The sequence below is a fragment of the Lissotriton helveticus genome, chromosome 5_1, assembly GCF_964261635.1.
Source record: "Lissotriton helveticus chromosome 5_1, aLisHel1.1, whole genome shotgun sequence".
Classification (NCBI taxonomy): domain Eukaryota; kingdom Metazoa; phylum Chordata; class Amphibia; order Caudata; family Salamandridae; genus Lissotriton; species Lissotriton helveticus.
In genome coordinates, this window is record NC_136065.1 from 1548655695 (window position 1) to 1548676672 (window position 20978).

The following is a 20978-nucleotide window of genomic DNA, read 5'->3' on the forward strand; positions in this document are numbered from 1 at the left end:
CGACAAATGGGACCTCACAGGTATCTCTAGGATAGGAGACCTCGGGTGAGGGGGGACGTCAAATCATTTGCCTCCCTACAACAAGAATATGACTTGGCCACTACAGAACACTTCAAATACATGCAGGTTCACCACACATTACGGGCGCTGCTTCCGGCAGGGATCACTCCTCCGTAATCCTCGCCTCGAGGATAGACTGTTAGACGGCTACCTGCCGTCAAAAGCCATCTCCTTGACATATAAAAAAGTAATCAATCACTCCAGTGACCCACTGCGAGGCATACGAGAGAAGTATAAAAGACGATATAGTCATAGACGATAAAGTCTGGGTGGTGGTGACAGCGTCCCCACGGGAGGTGGCTATATCGGCTAGGTTGTGGCTTGTCCAATTAAAGATTCTGCACAGAGTATTTATAACAGGACCAAGTCTAGTGAAAATGGGAGCAGCGGACGATGGGACTTGTAGGAGACACTCAGGTAGTGTAGGAACCTTCATGCACATATTGTGGGAGTGCAAACACATCCAATGATACTGGCGTAAAATACACAAGATCATCAGTGAAGTAGTCTCACATACTATCCTCCCAGAAGCCAAGAGGTGTCTCCTGAATGTGTGGGAGCCCACAGATCTGTATAGCAAGCGCACCATGTGGGTAACGCTGGGCCTTATAGTGGCAAAGAGAAATATCGCACAATTATGGGGGGCTGTACACACACCAACGATAGAGGCCTGGAAAAGAGACATGGACTGGTGCATGTTTAGAGACAAAACGGTATACGTAGCTCGGGGGTGCCCCCAAAAATGGTCACATATTTGGAATGATTGGAATCTCTACCAAGGTGATATTTGTACCCCCTCCCGCCCAAACATACCCACACATGATGACCCTCCATCGCCGTAACTGTTGTTGCAACTGCTATGCAAGTGCTCACGTACTGATCTGACTGTAATAGTCCTGTATTACATATTTTGTCTGCACTGTGATGTACCTTGTGATGTCGATTCGTTTTGTTTAATAAAAAGAACTATAAAAAAAGAATCTTGAAAAGTGTTTGTAATTTAGCTTTTCACTATGCCAATTTCTATCTTAAAAACATAGGAATTGTCTTTTAAATAGGAAATGTGAAGTTGGCAATTTTTTTGTAGTTGAGATTTTTCTCTGTGCACTAAGATCGTCATGGATCTATCCCGCGAGTGGGTAGGTTCAGTGTAACTGAATTTAATAAAGATAGCAGTGTTGGAAAATTGGAGCTACAGCCAAGTGTTTTTCCCTGTTTTGAACTGAACCGAACCTGCAGGACATCAGATAACTTTGTTTTTCTTTTTGATAGGCTGATCTTTCCCTTGAGACACGGATGCAAATTGCACTGGATGTAGTTGAAGGAATTCGCTTCCTTCACAGTCGGGGCCTAGTTCACCGAGACATCAAGCTCAAGAATGTATTGGTATGTGGTAATAGAATATGCATTTGTTTTTAGGTGTTCATGCATACTCAAATTGAGGATGGTTGCAAATGCACTTAGCCTGGTATGGTTGGTAGTTGGATATTTATGGGACTGGAATGTGTCCTGGTATAACAATTGTGCTTTGTCCATTGCTTCACAGCTTGACCAACACGATCGGGCCAAGATTACTGACCTAGGATTCTGCAAGCCAGAAGCTATGATGTCTGGAAGTATTGTGGGAACCCCAATACACATGGCACCAGAGCTTTTCACAGGTAGACCTGTGCCATTTAAACTCTTTAGCTCTCACATGTCCTGCTTACCTTATGTTTAGCATAATCGTTAGCTCATTGATACCTTTGAACCTTGTAACAGTTGCCCCAGATGTGCTAGTATATTTATACCTTGTAATATAGTGCTAGAACATAGAGCATGGGTACTCGCTCACATTTCCCCAGGAGCCAAAAAGTATGGTCTATGGTGTGACAGAGGGCCTCATTTATGCCAGTTTGGTGGGGAATGGGCGCAAGTTGAGTGTAGGGGAAGCTAAGCAGTGATATTATCTGGACAGTGAGTTGAGTAGTTGTTTTGAGGGTTTCATTTCATGCTACCTTCCCAATGAAGCCCCATGTCTCTAGAACAGTCCTAAATTTGACAATAATGTGTTATGTGCTATCTAGGTTTCTATACTTTCACCACACCCTGGGTAAGCCTTTTCTGCTTTTTTATGCTACCTTCGGTGAGTCAAGTGTACAAAGGAAGTAACTAATATTGAATTGGAATGACTATAATCTTAGGCCTCACACTTGCATAATGCCTTTAGTGTCTTATCTGTAAATATTATGAGTGCTTAAACACGAGATCAGTGTGAAGGCAGCAAGTGCTACACAAAATCCTTGACAAAGATACCCCCTTCAACAAGGTGTGCAATTGACTGTGGTGGGCAGACACGAACACCTAACTTCCACCACTACACATGAGATAGTGAGAAGGTTTAACCACTGCACCTGGTGGCTTGATGTTTAATTTTAGCTTTACCACTTTGCGATAATATGTTGGTTAAGAACTCTGCATTTAACTTTAGGCAGGTTCCACAGCACACTGGCATTCTTTGGTTAGAATAGTCCTTGAGTCACACCATCAGAACCACTCACACCCCAGTTGTTGTGTAATGAGCAAGACTGAAACTATGGAACCTGAAGGCGTGTTTATTCATTTCCGATGTCCCTCTGAAAAATTGGATAACTGGATACCTTGTTCTCTCAACCTATTTCTCTGCTCCTGTTTTTTAACATGGATATGAAAACCTAAATCCGACTAAGCATTGGTGGCAAGTATATGGTATGAAGACATGATTGCAAACCAACAATCATTTTATTTTACATGTGGGGGAGAAAATACTAAGTATCGTAGTTCACTCAGTAAAATATGGTGTAGTGAGAAAGTTATGAATCTTGAAACAAGGCGTCCTGCACCGTGGTGTTGGTTTTTGTGCTTTACCAAATTATTTCATTGTCAATTCCTGTCCTTCATATGCCTATGTCCGCTTAATTGCTATTATGGAATAATGATAAACTAGCTACTGCAAGCGCAAGCCAAGTGCCTATCTGTGGCTTTCTTTTGAGGTCATCTTGGACCCTGAAGCCCAATACAAGCTGAGCCTACATGAAGCTTCTGTCTGCGATCCCCGTCCTAACCTGTGGGCCAAGAATTAAAGAAAATGCATCAATTTAATATGTAAATTGAGAGTAGGAAAGAGATACTCATCCAGGGGCTGAATTGCACATAATGAAACAATACAATCTAAGATCAGCCCAGGCTTCCCTACTCAACCAAATTATGTGATACTAGATAATTCTTTTATTTCACGATGCCTCCTTTTTTCTTCACATATGAAATCACCTTGGAAAAACATGAGTACATGATGTAAGCTGTACAAATCCTTCTGTTCTCTTTTATTTAATAACCTGTAAAGTTTTCCATGTATAATAACCCAGGCCACCTAGAAGGGACTGCTGACTTGTCTCTCTGTAAACTGTTGGCATTGTTGACACGGTGGGGTTTGAAAACTATCACTTTTAAATGTTCCTCTTAATGTTATAATCTTATGGACTAAGTTGAAAGACTTTTGCTTTTAAATAAATACTTTTTTTAAAAATTTGAATAGCATTTATCATATTTGTACATGTTCGTTGCAAGATGTCTTTAAAAATTAAAGGTCTTCCGAAGGTTGTCGCACAGGACCCCTTATTTGCTTTAATTACATTAAAAGTGCAAATAAATGCCTGCCAGTTTATTTAACTTCTTTCTGAGTGTAAGTTCTCAGTGAGTTATACAGCAGCCAAGTGCTGGCGTTCACCGGGGGTGGGGGAAGGGGCACATGTAGAGGTCAGGAGAGCCGCAAGCAGCCGCCGGGCCTGCCTTACATTATCACTGCCGTAGAGCAAACCAGGCTTACTTTTTTAACATAACTTCCTGTTGATCACTGCTAAACAACTGTAACTTTCGTAGTGGAAAGCACATTAGTAGAACAGGCAGTAGAACAAATAGCATCTAAGAAAGTTACAAACCCCCTTAACTAACACACTAGTTTACTTCTTTAACTTTTGACTTTTACATTTTCCAACACTTAGGAAAGTATGATAATTCTGTGGATGTGTATGCATTCGGCATCCTCTTCTGGTACATCTGTTCTGGATCTGTGAAGTTACCAGAAGCCTTCGAGCGATGTTCAAGCAAAGACCACCTTTGGAACAATGTCAAGAAAGGTCAGTACATACACACAAGAGTCTGGTGACAGTGTGCCTAATGAGGCTTTTGGTGGCATTTGGGCCTATATAGGGACCGGCGGTTGAACTGCTAGATGAAAATTGGGTCCCCTGTAATATATGCTGTATATTTTAACTTTTTACGTCTCACTTTTCTTTTTGAAGCTGTTGGTTAAAATATATTGATCAAGCCTCTGGACAGAGGCGAAACGTGTCATGGCGGACATGCTGGGCGTTTGAATGCACGAATAAAGCACCTTTTGTTTGGCACCAGAACGGGTTTCAGCTCATCGTCATTACTCAACTGAAATCAGGTTGTGAGCGCTTTGGCGTGTGGCGAGGATTTGGTGTTATATATATATATATATATATATATATATATATATATATATATATATATATATATATATATATATTAATAGCTGTCAGAAAATACACAACTTTGTGCACGCATACTGTGGTCTGTACCAGTTTTGTTGGCGGAACAAAAACTGCAGCAGGAACAGAATCCAAGTGAGGTACTCGAAACGCGTCAAGTTCGAGGTTTTGGCTGAAATAAATCAACTTGCCTCTCAATGCTGGATATATATATATATATATATATAATCGTGTGCAGATTGGAGTTCCATCGAGCACTCGGGTCAAAAAACACACGACACACCGTCCCTTTAGGGCAAGAAATCCTGGTTTATTGAAGTCACCTGACTTCAATAAACCAGGATTTCTTGACCTAAAGGGACGGTGTGTCTGGAGTTCCATCGAGCACTCGGGTCAAAAAACACACGACACACCGTCCCTTTAGGGCAAGAAATCCTGGTTTATTGAAGTCACCTGACTTCAATAAACCAGGATTTCTTGACCTAAAGGGACGGTGTGTCGTGTTTTTTTTGACCCGAGTGCTCGATGGAACTCCAATCTGCACATGATATTTGAAAACCGACTGCTCCACCGGCAACGAGCCACCCCTACAAAGACGAGGGATCCCCCTGAGGAGCACCTTGTTGTGTGATATATGTATATATCTCCTCTTGATCACTATATTTTAAACAACAGCTTCAAAAAGAAAAGTGAGACCTTCTGAGACGTAAAAAGTTAAAATATACAGCAAATATATATCTCCAGATCAGCATTGAGAGGCAAGTTGATTTATTTCAGCCAAAACCTCGAACTTGACGCGTTTCGAGTACCATGTACCCTTGGTCATATATATATATATATATATCTATATATATCCACTCCTCCTCCAAGTAAGAACGATTCCTTTCACTCACGGGAGAGGTGACCTTAAATCTTTATTGTATGCAGCCTTTCACTTGAGACTCGTTTTGGCATTATCCGCCTTTATCAGTTTGACCATGATGATTGCATTAATTAGGCAAATCACTCCTTCACTGAGAAAAAAATACTTTCAGTTCGTTTTCAGCAACCCAGTTCGTCATAATACAATCAAATATCCCAGCAAAAATATCCTTTTTTTAATTATTTAATAACAAATTATTTTTTATTCCAGTACTGCACACCTCTGTATACAGATGTTTTACTAGTAGGACTGCGTGGCACGTTGGAGGCTCTTGTGGACTTTTTTTTATTTATGCAGAGCATCCACTATCATACCTATGGCCCTTTGTGTACTTAAAAACAAAAGTGACTTTACTTTAGTTCGAATGTATACTTTTAACTGCAGATTCCTCACCTTGTGAAATTTTCACAGGCATCACACTGTATCTGAAATATTCAACGACACCACATCAACACTGTTCCAATCTAGAAGTAACTAACAGAGCCACATGTAAATGCCACCTGTGCGTTCTGACGTCCGTTCCTTTTTTCCCCACTTCTTTCTTCAAAAAGTTTCAGTATTAAAGGAATATAATCACCTAAAGTGACTGGATTCAAACCATTTGAGCCTGTTGCAGACAAAGGTCTGTGACAGATCCCCATGAGTTGTTTCTTGTGTTTAGGTTCTCCATGCTACTCCAAGGCCTGCATCTGTTGTGCTCAGATTATTATTATTTATTATTAAAGGCTTTTATATCGCGCTCTATTACTAAAAAAATAGTATCCTGGCGCGTTGAAGGCAGAGCGGACTAGGGGGGCGTAAATAACAAGGAGTACGGAGGATAAGAAGGTTTAAACTATAATATTAAAAAGATGGGTTTTAAGACCCTTCTTAAAAGAACCAAGAGTCGGGGCAGTTTGAACCCTGAGGCCATGTGTGAGCATGTGGGAAAGCTCTATGTAGCGAAACACCGGAATGCTTTGCACCAGTTCCACCAAAAGCTAAAGTCTAAAGCGAGGACCTGAGCCTGAATTCATTCCTGAAGCAGATCTTCCTTATGATCAAAGCCTTTGTGTCAGTCAGAGAAGAAACACAACATGTACAAGTGGGGCTTTTCCCCTTCCTACCACTCTGCCTTCAGAGAAGGCACAAGGGTGTCGCCATGTATCCAGGTCTCGCTCTTATTCCACAAAGGAGCAGATTCCATTTCTAGCCCCAATGCACCCAGAGTTCCCAAGTCCACCGGGGACTTCGCAGCACGTAGAGTCCATGCTGTGCATCTTTGGCACGCTTCTGGCTCTCTTTGGTGGCCTTTAGGCACCAAGTAACTGTGTGGTCTCCCAGTCTGGTTAGTGTTGGTGCCTTCAATCTAGGATTTTGGTTGCTGTGCTAGCGCTGAAATCCACTACATCTCAAGCGTAGACCCAGACGCCACTGCAGCTGGTGGAAGACCCAGAAACCATGCTTTGTCACACTCCCAACCACTGTTGTCTCGACTTTGATAACATTCAGAATTTGACGTGCTGTCTGCTGAGCCCATCTGACTTTGATGCAATTCCCCAGCTACGCAGTGGTGTGCAGACATTGCACAAACCCACCACCAGTGGGCTGGATACCTCACGCAATACTGGTCGTGGGGGGGGGGGGGGGGGGGGGGTTAGGGGGAAATGTGTTCTCCCCAGTTGTGGAAATCATTTAATTTGCTACAGTAATCAAGAGGGCTGCTGAAGTCTTTTACTTTGATCTTTCTATTGTGTAGGTGAAATCGTGTTGACAGAGGTCCTACAGCCTTGCCAGGCACTAACCAAACTTATGATGTTCTTCTATTAAGCGCTCACTGATATACTGTTGGACACTTGGGCTAACCCATGTCTGCCCTGCTCCCCCTTCTTCAGCCTAAGGGTCATCCGCCACCATAGACCTCCTCCAGGAGAGACCTGAGCTACCTCAGACAACAACCAAAATCAGAAAGTCTGGAGCTTTTTCTACCTCGCTCCATAGTTTGAAAGTGTTGGTATTCTCTTCAACCAGCGTAGCTTTGAGGTTGATCAACACAAACCGTTTATTAGGTTGCAGCTCCCACAAACTGAGATTTGGCAGGTAAGATCTTGATCGCAGCCATCCTTTTAGGTTGACCGCACCTGCCACTTACTTCTCAAAGGACCGAATGTCCGTTTTTATGCCAGGAAATGCAGCCTGTTTTTTCCAAAGGGGACCATCGAGAAGATGCCAGGTTCAGAAGTAGAGACTGGATGTTCTTTCTGCTACTTATTTGTGCAAAGAAGGACGGAGGCCTCTGTCCTATCCTAGATCTTTGTTCTCTCAATGCCTTTCTGTGCAAGGACAAATCCAAAATGCGCACTCTGGACAGGGTCTCTCCAGGATTGTGGAGAGTAGTTGGTGGTATTGAACCTGCAGGACCTTTATATTCACTTCCCTGACAAGTTTTACACACAGGTGATGGCAGTGGTCAGTGCCAGTCTTCAGTGGTGGTGGGGGGGGTGTACCAATTTCCCCTTCCAATGACAACTGTCTTTGGAGACATGCGCTGTGAACTTGAGCGTCTCTTCTCGCGCTGGCCCACGCTTTAGCTTTCGCGAGCGAGGGCACCTGGACAGCCTTGTCAGGATCGCACCACTGCTCACCTCCCGGTCGGCCTCGGAGGTTAATGGCTTTCTCATGGGGGTTTGTGTGGATTCTGCGTAGTCTGCGGTAAATGCCCCTCCCGGCAGCTTCGGAAGTGTCCGCGTTTCAACTGCGTGTTGAGATGTGTGTTTGTTTACTTCCTGCCTACATCAAAAACTACTGTTTTTACTTCCTCTGACTTTCTCCAGACCCCCCCCCCAAAAACTGGCAGCTTCGTAAGTGTCCGCGTTTCGAATGCAATCGTTGTCAGGTGTTAATTTGGAGGCAATTGATAAATAATGACTCTCCAGCTCATAGAGCGTAATTCAGATCCTTGCGAATGCTTTACATAGCTGGTTCAGTCTACCATAGTCTCCCAGTTGTATAGTAACTGCGAAGAAAGCACCCGACATATTCAGCAGGGACAGCACGCAGACACCGGCTTAACCATTGGCAAGTGACGTTTTCGTTTTATGTTTGAAGGCAAACTGTCGTTTACAATGTCTGAGAAGAACAGGGTCATTGAGGTAACGCTGTTTTCAGTGACATACGGAAGCCTCTAAAAGGTACTGATTGAGAAATAGTGAACGTGTCTACTGAGAACAAGAAGATATAAAACGAAGAGGAACAGGGGCCAGAAAATCTGAGGAAATAGGTGAGCAAATGTGCTGCAAGGCAAGATGCTAGTGGTTTTGAAAAAAAAAACACGGATTAATAAATAAATGCAACTGCCAGGAAGATACAACATGTCTGCCAAGAGTGTGTGCAAACCATTTAGATGTCCTATTGTCACAAACCTTAAAAGACCCAAAAATTGATGGCTTTCTGTGTTCAACGTTCAGTCGTCTTTATCTGCCCACGACTCCTGCAAAACCTCAATAGCCTCAGTATGCCGAACCAAATGTGGGTACTGAGAGTCAAAAGTGTGCTCTCTTTTTAAACCGTTATCTCCTTTGCAGTTTCACTAAGTTCCATTTGTTCTGCTGCTCATTTTTTATTGAATGGCCCAAAAGTTTTTTGACCAGCATCAAAATAATTATTGGTGTAGGAGTGCTTATGCATACATTTTCATATAATGCAGTAGCATTCATGTAACATACATAGCATGGGTGTATTCAATTTGGCAAACGTGTATACAGATTTTGATCAGAAATGCAAGTGGCGATTACAGTACGTTGCATTAATATTTAAATCGCAGCAGAAGTTCCGATTTTCTCATGAAGCAGAGTTGTGTAGAGCTTAGCAGTCTTCACAATGTAAGCATTTTTTCAAAAAATGCAGTGAGTTTATGAAAAAAAGTTTGACCATTCCTAACCTCTGATGAATTGCTGCTTCGGTATCCTTGCTTTTGCAGAATCCACTACTTTTCTTAATAGTCCAACTTTCTTGAGTTTCTGTGCCCACTTGGAATTGTTGCCACCATGTTTTTTTTTTTCACAACAAAAGCCATAAAACCGTGTGTAGCAGGGGGGGGGGGGGGTTGCACTTCGATAATACCTTCCAAGGCTGCGATTCCTGGACGCAGTGACCTTTTAGGTTTGTGAAGGGAAGTGACACTGAAGCACAGGAGTAGGACTATCATTTGGCACAGCTGACAACTATCGTCGCTACCCCAAACATGCACAGTTTTTGAAACTCCCTTCTAATGGCACCCCATAATTATGGCATGCTTTTGTTGCAATTGGTGTTGCAATATTTAGCAATGCCAATAGCTCAAACTTAATGAATGCGAGACCCATTGCATTGCAAATGCTTGTTGTAAAAGAGACCAAATAAAATTGACAACCTATCAGATTAGCCTCACCCTCTAGAACCTTCCTGAGAGAACCTCAGATTTTCTACCGGACGTTGTGCAAGAGAGTCTCCACTGAGCTCTGCTCAGTTTTTTACCTACCAACCTTATTTCTACTGTTTTCCCCAGTTTTTCTACAAGACCTGCTTGAACTACGTGTCCGCATGTCTGACAAGGAGAAGAAGGCCCTCTTTAAACTGTGTGCAACTTGTGCTAAAAAGAGGCTTTATGTGGAGGACAGGCACATGGATTGCATTTACTGTCTGTATCCAGACCATAAAGCAGCAGACTGTAAGATATGCTGGACCTTCTCGACAAAAACTTTGCGAGACCGTGAGGGACGTCTCTTGACTTGGCTCCAGAAGGTTAAGTCCAGGAAGGAGCCAATCTCCAGTGATAGTAATGAGGCCTTCTCCGCTTCATCTTCTAGGGGGTCTGTGAAAAGGGGTAGGTCCTCTCCTTCACCTTCTAAAGACCATCCCAGTAAAGCCTTGAAAAAGACCTCTCATAGGTCTGGAGGGTGCAGTCCTAGCAAATCTCACCGAGGTGTAAAGGAGAGGGAAGGACTATCAACAGGAGTGACATCAGAGAGGAAGTTCAGCTCAGTTCCTCCATATTCTCCTCCAGCAGCTACAAAAGCCTTAAAGCCCTCATCTGTCTCTTCTGATGGCAAGCCGGTGAAGAAAATTAATTTGGCAATGAAGACTTCAAAGGTACAGTCTAAGTCCTCGTCTCCTTCACTTCTGACTCTTTCCTAGTCTCCGCCTACGCTGCATGGTTCAGCGTCCAATGGCATCGAAGCTGGTAGTGGCAACTCTGTCTTCGCCGATGGCGTCGACACGGATGACGATGGCCGTGGTTACGACGGAAACCACGTCTACTACTATGACGACAGCATCTCCTGCAGTGGTGACGACTATCTCGATGTCTTCGTCGACGACCCTTACATCATCGTCGACAACCCCGGCTCAAAGAAAGTCCAAAAATCCTTCAGCTCCCCTCACAACACTTTCAGATAAAGAGGGCAGACGCCTGGAAAACGCCAGCAAGAGGTTTTCCTCCATGTCCAGCCTGATGGTCAGGGCGGCAAACGCCTCATCAATACTTGGTCGGTACGATCGCCAGATGTGGTGAGACCTTTCCCCCTATCTGGATCAATTGCCGGAAAATGCAAAAGTGGAGGCAAAAAAGATTCTTCAGGAGGGTGAGAGAACCTCTTCAGAGGTAACTGACTGTGTTCCTCTCCCTAGCGGGAGCTGCTATCCTGCGTCTTCAAGGCTGGCTTCAATCTACATAGTTTCTTCCAGAGGTCCAAAACAAAATCTCGGATCTTGCCTTCGATGGGAAGGCACTCTTTGGGAAGCACATTGATGATGCACTCCAGGACATTAAAAAAGACACGGAAACTGCAAAATCCTTAGGGACTCTGCAATACCGGAAGGTCCCCTTTCATGGGGCCAGAAGCAAAGGCCTTACTACCTAACAGAGGAAGATACCAGCAATAATGGTATTGTATCACCCCCAATACAACCAGCGGTAGGGGCAATCATCCTCTCTCTCTAGACCGAACAATAGAGGACGACAATGATGCCAGGGGAAGGAATCCTCTAAGCGTCCATAGCGGCTTGCTGGCTCTTACTACTGTTCCTTCTCCTCCTGTAACACGAGTGGGAGCAGAATCTCGCATTACTTCCACAACTTGCAGCAAATAACATCGGATCGTTGGGTTCTGAACATCATTCAATACTGTCATACTCTGAAGTTTTCCCATGCACCACCGAGTCAAAACATCTTCGTCTTCTACGTCTAGAAGTCCATTAAATGCTCCTGAAAGGGGTGATAGAGCCAGTTCCTCTCTCTCAATGGGGAGAGGGTTTCTACTCCCGGTACTTTCTAGTTAGGAAGACCTTGGAGAAGTGGCGCCCTATTCTAGATCTGAGGGAGCTCAACATCTATCTCATCAAAAGGATGGTTTCTTTGCAGGACATCCTTTGACTGTTCAACTCAGGAGATTACATGGCCACATTGGATCTTTCATTTACCCATCCATCCAGCCCACAGGAAGTTCCTTAGCTTAACAGTAGCCAAGAGCCATTTTCAGTTCAAGGTCCTACCATTTGGACTCCGATCTGCTCTGCGGATCTTTACAAAAGTACTAGCTCCTGTGACTGCTTTTCTGTGGAAGCAACTACATCGGGTTTTCCCTTACCTAGACGACTGGTTGCTAAAGGCACCTTCCAAGCACGAGGCAGAAGAATCAGTGGTGTGCACACACCTTTTCGACAACCTGGGTCTTACTCTCAACATGGAAAAGTCGACTCTGTGCCACCGGTTCCAGGGGGCCATTCTGGACACGTCCCTCAACAAAGTCTTTCCGTCTCTGGAGAGGCAAGAAAAGCTGATGGTCATGGCTCGTCTACTCATAAGAAGATAGTCCCTTTCAGTTCGCCTCTACAAGTCCCTCCTTGGGTCCATTTCCTCCTGCATTCCTCTAATTCCTCACTGCAGGTTACGGATGCGCCCTCTGACTCGCAGTGGCGCCAAGTGGAGGGATCCTTCGAGGACAAGATCTTCTTTACCATGTCCATGAGGGACTCCGCTTCATGCTGGACGAGAGTGGTCACCTCAGCTCCTCACATAACAACCACGGATGCCTCGCTAGAGAGCTGGTGAGTTGTCTTGCAAGACCTTCAGGTAAGCGGCTATTGGCTACCCCAAAATCACCTATTGCATATCAATCTCCTAGAGCTCAGAGCATTTCGACTGGCCTTACAGGCCTTCCTCCCTCGGATAGAGCAGTCTGCAGTCCTGGTAAGAACGGATAATACGACAGCCATGCATTACATAAACAAAGAGGGTGGTAACTAGTCTCGTCTTTTGTCAAAAGAAGCTCAGACAGTCTGGGAATGGACGATCCAGCATGGAATATCGCTAAAAGCAGAGCATCTTCCGAGTGTTCTCAATGAGACGGCGGACACACTGAGCAGACTGAAATTAGTCGGCCACAAATGGGAACTGGAGCAGTCCACTCTGGAGCAGGTGTTTTGCCTATGGGGCAGGCCTTCCATAGACCTCTTTGCCACGCCGGAGAGCAGGAAATGCCGATTCTACACAAGCAGGCTTCACCATCCGGGATCATTGGGGAATGCGCTTTCGATGGCCTGGTCAGGCGACTTTGTCTACGCTTTCCCCCCATTCCTATGATCCCCAGACTTCTCAGGAAGCTCAAGGCGGAGCCTTGCAAGATGATTTTGAAAGCTCCTGCGTGGCCCCGCCAATTTTGGTTTTGGTCTCCTCTCCATGGAGTGTCCACTTCCGTTGCAGCCGATTCCTTCTCTGCTGACAATGTCCAAGGGCCAAGGGCCAAGTTTGGCTCCGAGTCCTCGATCCCTGCAGTCCTCGGCATGGCTCCTGAGCACCGCGGATTTCTCGGTTTGACCCTTTCGACAGAATTTAGAGACTTACTTTCTCAGGCACGAGCTCCAAGTACTAACAAAACCTACCGGCTAAAGTGGAAGTATTTCTGCCATTGGTTCCAGCAGGAGGGCATTCATCCTTTTTCTTCTGCACCGCATGAAGTTCTTCCTTACATTCTTTCATTAGCGAAAGCAGGGCTGGCTCACTCATCCATCAAAGTTCCTCTTGCCGCCATCTCTCGTTTCAGACGCTCATCTTCTGGTCTTTCCTTCTGGTCGGCAAGGATAATTAAACCGTTTTTAAAGGGCCTTTTCAGAGTTTTCCCTCCAGTCAAGCCTCGGCTGCCTCTTTGGCACCTTAATTTGGTTCTCACCCAGCTCATGAAGCATCCATTTGAGCCTATTTGTAGGGCGGATTTGAAATTCCTCTCCTGGAAGGTGGCTCTCCTTCTAGCCTTAACTTCAGCTAGGAGAGTAGGTGAGTTACAGGCACTCCCCATCCAGGAACATTTTCTCCAATTTAAAAAGGGGCCAGTGATACTCCATACCAACCCAAAGTTCATACCGAAAGTGCCTTCAGACTTTCATTTGAATGAGCCGGTTATACTAAAAACTTCTTTCCCTCAACCTACTACTCCAGCGGAGAGAGCACTCCATTCAACGGACATTCAGCGGTGCTTGAAGTTCTATCTTCAACGTACTAAGGACTTCAGGAAGTCACCTCCGCTCTTTGTGGCTTTCAGCTCCCCTCGTAAGGGTTTTCCCCTTTTCAAGCAGGGGATTGCTTGTCGGATTACCGGCGCTATCCAGTATCGTCACTGAGCAGCGGGCAAGCCCCTTGAAGGTCAGATCCGTGCTCACTCCACGAGGGCAATTTCTTCTTGGACAGCCCTCTTTGCTGGAGTGCCTATCTGGGACATCTGCAGAGCAGCAACCTGGAGCAGTACTCATACATTTACAAGACACTACTTTCTGGATTCTTCAACGCAGAGTGACACAGCAGCGGGCCAGGCAGTCCTGAGGAACCTCTTCCATTAAGTGGTGAGCTTTTTCCATTCAACCCTCCTTCCGTCTTTCTGTTTAAGCTCTTTGCACATTTTTGAAATTCATTTCCTGGTTTCTTCCTTTTCCTTATATTTACAACTGTGTTTATCTACCATGGACTTTGTGATTTTGATTAATTGGCTACTTCTCTTTTCTAGCTTACACCTATTAAGGTCTCATGGCTTTCAGTTTTAATAACCAATAATAAATAAGTAATCCAGGTTCAAAAAATGTGCTCATAACTCCTAGCTACTCCGATTCAAGCATGGGAATCTATGAAAGTTCCAATACTGGAGTAAGAAAACAAGTTACTTACCTGTAACTTTGGTTCTCCAGTATTGGAAACTTTCATAGCTTCCCATGCGACCCATCCTCCTCCCCTGGGAAAGCTCAGTCTTCAACATCTTCAGATATATATTGTTACAACACGGCTACGAAAATCGGAGGGTCTGAGGTTCTCTCAGGAAGGTTCGTGAAGGTGAGGCTAATCTGATTGGTTGTTCATTTTACTCGGTCTCTTTTACAAAAAGAGATAGATATGTTACAAAACTAGAATGGGCCTAGGCCTATTTTTTTTGTAATGGCTTCTATTGCTATTTTATGTATACCAGGTACTCCCATCTCGACGGCTGGGAATGATTCATACATGGGAATCTATGAAAGTTTACAATACTGGAGAACCAAAGTTACAGGTAGGCAACTTGTTTTCTTCTGTCTGTGCCTCCCTGGATATGATTCACTTTTGAGCCTTTACTACAGACTAAAATGTCCAGGACTCACAGGCTATGATCCTGATTCTTCATCCTCTGCCCTGGGTCTCGGTGAGGATAGCTCTGAGACTGCGTGGCCTGCTTACCAATTATGCCTGGTGTCATATGCAAGCTCTGCAGTGGAATCTGAAGTCTGAGGGCCCAGGGCCTGTAGAATCTGCCGGATTTCCTCCAGGTGTCAGAGTAGACTGCAAAAGATCTGCAGTGGTGGCTGCTCTAATGTAATTGGACCAGCTGCTGACCCCTCTCCATTCCCCACCCAGAATTGTCAGTGTTGACTGTTGCGTCACTACTGGGTAGGGGAAGCAGACTTTAGAACTCAGGCCTCCTCCACATAAACCTGTTGGAGCTGCGTGTTATTTCCTTGGTGCTGAATGCCTGCCTGCTGACCAACCAGTGGCAGGCTGATTCAGCGACCTATGTATAACACCACCTCCATGTGATGCTATAATAAGCAGAATGTTTGAGTCCTGTGCAAGGAGGCTCTGTGCCTTAGGGGCTGGCTGAATCCTCAAGAGATCTGTATGGTGGTACACTACCTGGTTAATCTTTAAACAGCAGGGCAGACACTCACCCGGTAATGCTTAGCGGATCATGAATGTCAGTTACACCTGGAGGTGATACAGGGCATCTTCCAACAATGGGGAGAAGCCTGGCTCGATCTCTTTGCCACTGCTGAGGACACGCATTGTCAGCACTTTTGAAGATCAGGAACGAGTGGGCACAACCCATTATTGTGGCTCCGGATTGGGCCAGGAGCGTGTGGTACCTGGAACTTCTGGGCTTGAGCAGCCATCCTCTAATCAGGTTGACACTTCAGGATGACTTCCTGCCGCAACAACCTGCACCTCCTTGTGAACCAATGCAAATTGTCGGTTGGGCCTACTCACCCTTCATGACTGGTGAGTGAACTGCAGTCCTCGCCCAGCCTCTACACCGAATAAGATCCTGAAGCCAACCCAATCTGTGCTGACGACCCCCTCCGGACCAGCCGATGCTTCGAAACATCCCTTGCAGCCAAAATCACCAATGTCTAAGCTTCACTCTGTGTCGACGACACACATGCCGACTCTAAACTGAACTGGGGTGGTGGAGTGAGCTAAAGAATGGTGATGGATTAAACCCAGATCAGTTGACTGGGGGTGAGTGTTTGATTTGTTCAAACGCTCCGTCCATCATCCCCTTTGGTATCGCTTTTTTCGCCCTAAGTTGGCAGGGTATGCCTAGACGTGGGTCCCTTGCTCACTCTACCACTGGATTCAAGATAGCCTGGCTGATGAGGATTATGAATCCGAAACCAGTCCCAGGATGCTTGTTTCCAGTCCTGGGAAGACATGGCTTGGCAGTTCGGGCTGGACTGTTCCCATGAGGCACAGGGTCAGACTGATTTGCATATGGCCATGTCTGAACTGGGGGGGGGGTGGTGGAGTGAGCTAAATAATGGTGATGGATTAAACCCAGATCAGTTGACTGGGGGTGAGTGTTTGATTTGCTCAAACGCTCCGTCCATCATCCCCCTTTGGTACCGCTCCAAAGCCCTCGGCGTTGAGACCACCAACGAACCAGTCGAACCAATTGTCCAGCGACTGCAGGACGAACTCTATGCCCGTCAGCATCCTATCCTCATTCATCTTCCCTCTAAACGCATCCTCACCCAGCCACTGTCTCTGGCCAAGGATGGCTCCAAGCTCAGCTTTGAGTAAGCACTTGACTTGCCACTACTATCTAATAGTAGGAGGAGACATGACAAGGCAACTAGACCTGTGCCATTGCCTTGCCCACCTACCCTCCGTCTCTCCTCCCCCTCATCCTTCTACCACACCCTCCCACCCCCCCCCCCCATGTCTGTTGACCCCCTTAACTTCAATCATCGGGTGCACCACGCTCTGGGTTTGGGGGCACAGTCCAGGAGAACTAGGGGATCCTTATTACCTGCATCCACAGGATGATCCCTGATCTTTATACCGCCAGCCCCTCCACACAAGACGGCACCACCTCTTAACCATGAAGTCCTCGGCAGGGTGACCTCTTTTCATAAAGTGGATTTCCACAAGGATGCCATTGAGGAGGATTCCCTTTTGGAAACACTTACTTCCTCCCAGTGTTCCATGCAGTACTTTCCAATGTTCAAGGGGATGCTCAAACCAGCTTCTGATATTTTTTCAAAGAGCCATTTAATGCCCGGGTGTCACCCCTAGGGTGGACAAAACATATAAAGTCTCCCTTCAAAGCCGGTCTCCGTTAGTGATCAACTCTGGTGCTCTGTTGCCCCGACCGCTGGTTGTTCTGCGCCTTTCCTGTCCTTCGCTCCTCAGCTCCAGAGTCTGCGCCTGGCCGGAGATCGTGGGACAATGGTGTTGCTTTTTGGTCCCGGTGAGGAGATGGCCTTCCCCTGCTGCAGTTGACCCGGGCTCGGCTTGGTCCCTGGTGCTCCCCTCTGGACCTTGGCGCGGGGCTCCTGGGGCTTGAGACCTCCCCTTCTTTGCGCATCGTCCCGGGCTCCCTGAATTTCGGCGAGAGGCTTGCGGATCGGCGGACGCTTGCGGCGAGAGGCGTGCCGAAGTTCCGCCGGAGGTGGGGAGGTGCTGGGGTGGCGCTGGTTGCTGGTGTTGCCGGAACTGGGGGCCGGCGGCCCGAGGCGCTCACACAGCGGACACTCGGATGCTTGTTATCCTTCATCGAGGTGAGCGGCAAGCGAAATCCGCTCGGGGACACCAGAAATGGCGGCAATGCCTGGAATACACTGAAAACTTGGAAACTCCAGCCAACTGCAGATTAAGACTACACTGCTCCCCTACGGCACCCAGGGCCTGGCACAGCTCAAAAAGGTGGGTGCTGGCGACTAAAACCATAAACAACCACCTACTGCAGAAACATCTATCCTTTCGGAACCACAGATTTATAGCGCGATATGCCTGACCTTGTAATGGTCTCCTTGCAGCTTGCTAGTTTGTCCCTCGCATCCGGGCTCCAGTGACGGCGATATCTCAATCAGTGGGGCTATATACTCGACATACCCATTACCAACACCCTGAAAACACCTGATAACTCCTGCGAATGCCCTCAACTGTGGTGTTTAAGAGAATGTGAATGATTGCAAGCGCCTGACCTTAAAATGGCGGATATCATGGACATTAGAACGGCGAAGCAGGGCGAGACAATTTAAGGAGGCAAACAATACCAGAGTGTCCCTCGTGCGAATGTTATCTCACCATTGTTGTCATTGCCACTCTAGGTCTGCTCATAACAACACTCAAATGCAGTTTATTTCCTGGAATGAGGCTAGAGAGCACCTGTGACATCAGCAGCTTTGGCAATAACATGCCATAATAGTATGATGCTATACTGTCACCTATCCTGCTCTCCAATGCTCATTTGTTTCCAAGAACTCTGCAGGGGGCTACCGCGAGCTCGGGGAAAAGCCGGAATTCTGGCCAGCGATCCGGAGCTGCCTCTGAACCCCCTACTGGGTTGAACCCGATCAGACTGAGGATTAAATAAGAATGAACTTTGCATGACCCCAAGATGGCGCCACAGTCGACCTCATCACGATGTACTGCGAATCATGGTCAATCATAAAACTGGTCATCGATCTGACCTGGATCTCAGCCGTCATCCAACCTGGATCCTGCACTCCTTTCAGGGCATTTACCCGGTGAACTATCACCCACCTTGCCGGACTTCGGGCAAATGCTCCTGTGTCTCTTCTGACCTGATCTTCCCCCTCTCTCTTCCCCCTACCCTCTCCCCTCTCCGATCCTACTCTTTCCAGCTTCTGTCCTCTGCCATCACCTGCCCCAGCCCCTTGTCCCCTCCCTGTTTCTGAGTGAACCTCCTCCCTCGACTTTGAGACCAAACTATTTTGTCTGATGCCCGATGGAGCTACCGGGTTTAGCTATAGGGGAGATGGGCCATGGATTCCCTCCTTGGTCGTCACCTATCCAGTCGGTCTTTAGACAGACTTCCTTTCGTCTCTACGGCTGTCTCTTCCCCTATCCTCACTTTCTCACCTCCCCTACCCCCCACTACTTATCTCTCTCCTTTCTCTCCTCTCCTAATGTATTGCTGATTGTCTGTTGTAATGCTTAACTGTCGATCTTTTCTGTAATATTGTTAAACCTCATTGTTCCACTTCCTTTAGTCTCCCCTGTCCTCTCCCACCGCATCCTCCCTCTATTTTATGTCTCTCCTACGCTCCTCTCTCAATATATTGAGACTGAACTATTTTGTCTGATGCCCGATGGAGCTACCTGGTTTAGCTATAGGGGAGATGGGCCGTGGATTCCCACCTTGGTCGTCACCTACCCAGTCGATCTTTAGACAGACTTCTTTTCGTCTCTCCTTATTGTCTCTTCCTTTATCCTCACTTTCTGACCTCCCGTACCCCCACTACGTTGCTCTCTCCTTTCTCTCCTCTCCTAATGTATCGCTGGTTGCTTTATGTAATGATTAATTGTTGTTTTTCTATGATATTGCTGAACCACATTGTTCCACTTCCTCGCGTCTCTCCTGTCCTCTCCTCCCGCATCCTTCCTCTATTTTATGTCTCTCCCTCTCTCCTCTCTTAATGTTTTGAGACTGAACTAGTCTAACGCCCGATGGAGCTACCTGGTTTAGCTATAGAGGAGATGGGCCGTGGATTCCCTCCTTGGTCGTCACCTACCCAGTCGGTCTTTAGACAGACTTCTTTTCGTCTCTCCTTATTGTCTCTTCCCTTATCCTCCCTTTCTCACCTCCCCTGCCCCCTCCTCTACTTCTCTCTGTCCTTTCTCTCCCCTCCTAATTGTACTGCTTATTTTTTGATGTACTGTGTAATTTGTTGAACTTGTTCTGTTTCATTGTTGATTCTCGTGTAAAGCGCTCGGATACCTTCGGGTCTAGCCAGCGCTATATAAAACTCTTTAAATAAAAAATAAATAAAAACTCCCCACAACTCATTGGTGGTACACACTGCCTGCAAAAAAGGCCAGCGCTCAGGGCACCGGCAATGCATCGCCACTGAACAAATAAAGTAAAAAGATTGATGCAGCTGCCAAATGCATCGCTGTTTAATCCGCCAACCTCTGCCACATTGCTAGTTTAATGGGTTTACTTTCCCGGTATGAGAGGTCTCACTAGAATGAAATGGAGGAGCTCCTCCAGCATCTCCCAGATAAGTATCGCTAATGGGGCCAATGGTTAGTCTCTGAAGGCACACTCCTCTTAAATACCATTATACGATATGCCCTTAATGCTTCAAACACTGCAGATTGTGCCATCAATTCCAGATTACCCATCCGCAGGCACGCCTGGCTTTGTGTTTCTTGCTTCAAGCCAGCAGTTCAGCAGCATCTCCTTAAACAACCATTCGTCAGGATCACCTCTTCGGGCCTCAGGTTGATGAGATGCTGGAGATCGAGAGATGGAGATGTGGTGTAATGTTATACCTATTGAATCGAACTGCATTTCTTATTTAGTTGAAGGAACTAATGCTCATAGCCTATTTCCATTTTTAGGTCTCGCCTTTACCATTCCGCAGGAATGGGAAATGGGGAGAATTATAGTGCTCTATCGACTCTTCAAACTACCGCTTTTCCAGTGGCGTTTTCTTCGAGTTCACGTGGGCACATGCACGAGCTTTAGTGCCATAAATTGTTTTCATTGGCTCTTGACTTTGTCCACGCCTCATTCAGGCTGCTTCCTCCGCCCACCATGGCCATCTGTTCCTGTTCCTAATGGCCCTCCCCCAGCACAGAGCACGCATCGCGGCCGCACAGCACATCAAAGGGCTTCTCCCAGTGTGTGCTGTGCGGCTTCTCCTCCCCTAATTATGTGGCCGGCCGTACTTGTGTTTCCTGG

The 20978-nt window shown here is 46.3% G+C and overlaps 1 protein-coding gene across 1 annotated transcript in view; it reads left to right on the forward strand.

Moving 5' to 3' along the window:
* DSTYK (dual serine/threonine and tyrosine protein kinase) overlaps nucleotides 1-20978 on the forward strand; it is a 434762-nt gene that overhangs the window by 396558 nt on the left and 17226 nt on the right. Inside the window, exons 10-12 of the mRNA XM_078644627.1 lie at nucleotides 1333-1446; nucleotides 1607-1721; nucleotides 4080-4214. Of these exons, the coding sequence (XP_078500753.1) occupies nucleotides 1333-1446; nucleotides 1607-1721; nucleotides 4080-4214 (364 nt within the window). The remainder of the gene's footprint in view (nucleotides 1-1332; nucleotides 1447-1606; nucleotides 1722-4079; nucleotides 4215-20978) is intronic.